Genomic DNA, 4,273 nt, shown 5'->3' on the forward strand with positions numbered 1-4,273 from the left:
TATATTTTTTATGTCTTGTTCAAATTGAGTTCGGATGAAGGATTTGAAATTCAAAAATGTGGAATAAGTTTGTGATTTTTGTGATAAAGGAAATGTCCACAAAAATTTAGAATAATCATCCACAAACAAGACATAGTATCTATGACCCGATGAACTCAAAACAGGTGTCCAAAGATCACTATGGATAATATCAAATGGCATAATAATGCAAGAATTTGAAGCATAAAATGGCAAATTAACATGTTTTCCAAGAGGACATGAATGGAAAATAAGAGAATCCTTAATTTGATTACATTTAATCAATTTATTCTTCCTAAGGGAGTTCAAAACAGGTGCTCCCGGGTGACCCAAACGATCATGCCAAAGAGATGGTGTTACGGCAACAAAGGTATATGGATTTGTAGCCTTGGTGATGGGATAAAGCTCAGCAAAGGTATATGGATTTGTAGGCTTGGTGATGAGATCAAGCTCGCCCCGACTCTCACACCTCATTATCCGCTTCCCCGTCTGAAAATCCTTCATAGAAAATCTAAAGGGATCAAATTCAACAGAAATAGAGTTATCAGTTGTAAACTTTCTAACTGACACCAAGTTTTTAACAAGTTGAGGAGCATGAAGGACATTCTTTAATCTTAAGGGAGGACACGGGGATGACAATTTGGTGTGACCATAGCAGTGTTGTTAAAATCGCGACCCAACGCGTGAAATCACACGATTTTACGGTTTGCGGAAAAATTTCGTGCTGAATCGGATGCATAATCGGGGCGGAATAAGATCGGAGCAAAATCGCGATCTTCCGCATGATTCGTGGGATCTTCGATCTTTCACGATTCGAAAAAATAAAGAACAAATCGCACCTGAAGATCTTTCACGATTCGAAAAAATAAAGAACAAATCGCACCTGAAGATCTTCAACAGAAAAACCCTAATTTCTTCTTCCTATTTATATTATTGCATTGCAATCCGTGAGTCCGCAGCACCAGAAGAACACTTATCTGCAGTAGAAGAAGAATGCAGTAACGGTACGACAGTCGACAACAACAGAAGAAGAATAGCACGGAGTCGGACGCACGACAGCGGCAGAAGACCGGAGACGGAACCGCGAAGAGCAGAAACGTAGAAGAAATCGGAACCGAGAAGAAGAAAATAAGAAATGGAACCGCTGCAACAGAAGAACAACACAACACTGATCTTCGTGGCTTGTGCACTTCTCGACCTTTCTTTTATTTATTATGTTATTTCTTTTTTCTTTTTCTTTTATGATTTAAGTATATAATTATTATCTTCTTTTATTTTTTTTACATCTACAGTTTTATACATTACCTGTTATGTTTTTTCTTTTTTAACTTTTAAGTTTTAAACATATTTTAATTTCTTTCTTTTCTTTTAATTTTAAGTTTCAAACATATTTAAAAATATGAATGTCTCCATTCTCACCATTAATAATTTATTTAATTTTTTTTACATAATTTTTTTTTAACTTTTTGCTTTATAAATATATTAATTCTAAGATTTAAAAATTAATAATTTTTATTTTTTAAATAACTAATGTATTACTTTTAAAGTATTGTTATTTTTTCTTTATTAATTAAGCATTATATAATTTTTTTAAGAATTTTAAAAAATAGTGAAATATGTTAATTTTTTTTAAAAAATTCAATCCTAAATAAATATAGTAATTAAATAATTTTTTTTATTTTTTGATCTTAAATCCTAAATAAATATTTTTTTAAAAATTTAATATCAAATCAATAAAATTGAATAATTTAACCTTTCTTGTATATTAATTCAACTAATTCCTTTTTTAAATTCTTTTCTTCCTTCACTAATTTTTTCCTCATTTAATTTCTTATTTTTATTAGTATTTGTTTGAAACTATTGAAGAAAAAATGGCATCAGGAGAAGGAACTCAAGGAAATGAACCACCACGAAAATTGCATAAAAATGCCGCTGGAATGAAAACTGATGTGGCATGGAAGTATGGTGTTTCTGTTGATGGGGATGCAAGAAAAGTCAGGTGCAAATTTGGTGAAAAGACGTTTACAAGAGGGGTTTATCGTTTGAAACATCATTTTGCAGGAACATCCAAAGATGTTGGGGCATGTAGATCGGTACCTGAAGATGTTAAAAAAAAATGTTGGGTATTGTTTCATCATTGCAACAAAATCTCCTAAAAAAATCTGGTGATATTGAAGGAATAGGTAGTAGTTTTGCTGCTCAATTAGAAGGTGCATGGTGATATTGGTAGTCAAAATCTTTTCAAGAGAAAAGTTAGCTCTCAAATGACAATCAACAAGATCTTTAAGAAGGATTTGAGGGAGGAAGCATGTCAGGACATTGCTCTATTTTTTTATTTGAATGTTATCCCTTTTAATGCAACCAATAGTGAAGCATATAAGAAAATGTTTGAATCAGTTGCTCGACACAGTCCAGGATTTGACCCACCATCCTACCATGAGACTAGGGTAAAATACTTAAAGTATCATGTCGAAATGACCAATCTTTCTTTAGATGATCATAAAACTTATTGGAAAAAATTTGGATGCACAATAATGACAGATGGATGGACAGATAAGAGGAGAAGGACTATATTAAATTTTTTAGTAAATAGTCCACTTGGAACAATTTTTTTGAAGTCTATTGATGCATCCAAGATATGCAAGACAGCTGACAAATTTTCAAGATGTTAGATGATGTAGTTGAAGAGGTTGGGGAAGAAAATGTTGTTCATATTGTCACAGACATTGCAGCAAATTACAAGGCAGCTGGGGAAATGTTGATGAAGAAAAGGACTAAGTTGTATTGGACACCTTGTGCAGCTCATTGCATTGACTTAATGCTTGAAGATTTTGAGAAAAAGATACCACTTCATAGTGAAACAATTGCAAGTGGTAGAAGGATCACATCATACATCTATGGTAGAACAAGTCTTATTGCTTTATTGCATAAATTTACTAAGGGGGGTGACTTGATTAGACCTGGCTTGACTCATTTTGCTACTTCCTACTTAACCGTGGGATGCTTGAATGAGAAGAAGGGTCCATTAACTATAATGTTTACATCTGAAGAATGGAGTTCTAGTCAATTAGCAAAGACCAAGGATGGAAAGTTTATAGAGAATTTGGTTACAGATAAGAGGTTTTGGAAAAATGCTATGAATTGTATGAGAGGTGCTTTTCCCTTGGTTAAAGTTTTGCGCTTAGTGGATTCAGATGAAAAGCCAGCCATGGGGTTCATTTATGAAGAAATGGATCGAGCTAAAGAAAAGATACAAGATGCTTTTAGAGGAGATGAGAGTAGGTAATTATCTTATATTCTATGCGCTTCATTTTATAAATTATAAACTTAATACTTTGGTTGAAAACTATTTTTTTTTCAATTGTAGCTACATTCCCTTATGGGAAATTATTGATCAAAGATGGGACAAACAATTACATAGGCCTTTGCATGCTGCAGGTTACTACCTTAATCCTATACTACATTATGGTCCTAATTTTAAGGTTGATTGGGAAGTTAAGAGAGGATTCATTGATTAGATGGAAAAGATTGTTGGAGACTTTGAAATAATAGGAAAAATTGATGACCAACTTCAGGATTTTAAGAAAAAAAAAGACCTTTTTGGTCATCCTATAGCTCAACGTGCTCTTAATACCAAAAGTCCAGCAGATTGGTGGGAATCTTATGGAGATAAACATCTAGAATTGCAACAATTTGCAATTCGGGTTTTGAGTTTAACATGTAGTTCATCCGGCTGTGAGCGCAACTGGAGTGTCTTTGAAAGGGTAAAAATTCTAATTTAAAATGGTATATCTGTATATATATAATGTATTTCATTTCCTTTTTCCTATTATATGATAATTGATTTTTCATTTAGGTCCATACCAAGAAAAGAAATCGTTTGTTGCAAAAGACCATGAATAATGTAGTTTATGTCATGGCAAATTCCAAATTGAACAAGAAGTGAGTTAGAAAAGAAAAAAACTATGGTATTGAAGACCTTTCTTCCGATGATGATTGGATTGTGGAGGAAAATGATCAAATTTCAGATTTGAATTCCTTGAATGAAGACATACTTGAAGTTGGACAAGATATTGGAACTAGTGGTGGTGATGATGCACTTGTGGACGATTTGGATGTTTCTCCTATTGAAGAGGATGAATTAATTGGAGTTGGAATGGTGGGAGATGCTAATGCCATTAATGAGAATGAAGATAACATGGATGATGGTTGTCAAGAAGAAATTTATGCTCTCCTAAATAACTAGAATGCAAGA

General features: G+C 33.0%; 1 protein-coding gene across 1 annotated transcript; it reads left to right on the top strand.

Moving 5' to 3' along the window:
* The first annotated feature begins 2,683 nt into the window (after window positions 1-2,683).
* LOC145950030 (uncharacterized) lies at window positions 2,684-3,536 on the top strand. Its single transcript, XM_083060944.1, has 2 exons — window positions 2,684-3,300; window positions 3,386-3,536. Exons 1-2 carry the CDS (start codon window positions 2,684-2,686, stop codon window positions 3,534-3,536), a joined length of 768 nt encoding a protein of 255 aa, XP_082917070.1.
* The last annotated feature ends 737 nt before the right edge of the window (window positions 3,537-4,273 follow it).

Source organism: Cajanus cajan, chromosome 7 (genome assembly GCF_000230855.2).
Source record: "Cajanus cajan strain Asha chromosome 7, NIPB_CcT2T_4, whole genome shotgun sequence".
NCBI lineage: Eukaryota > Viridiplantae > Streptophyta > Magnoliopsida > Fabales > Fabaceae > Cajanus > Cajanus cajan.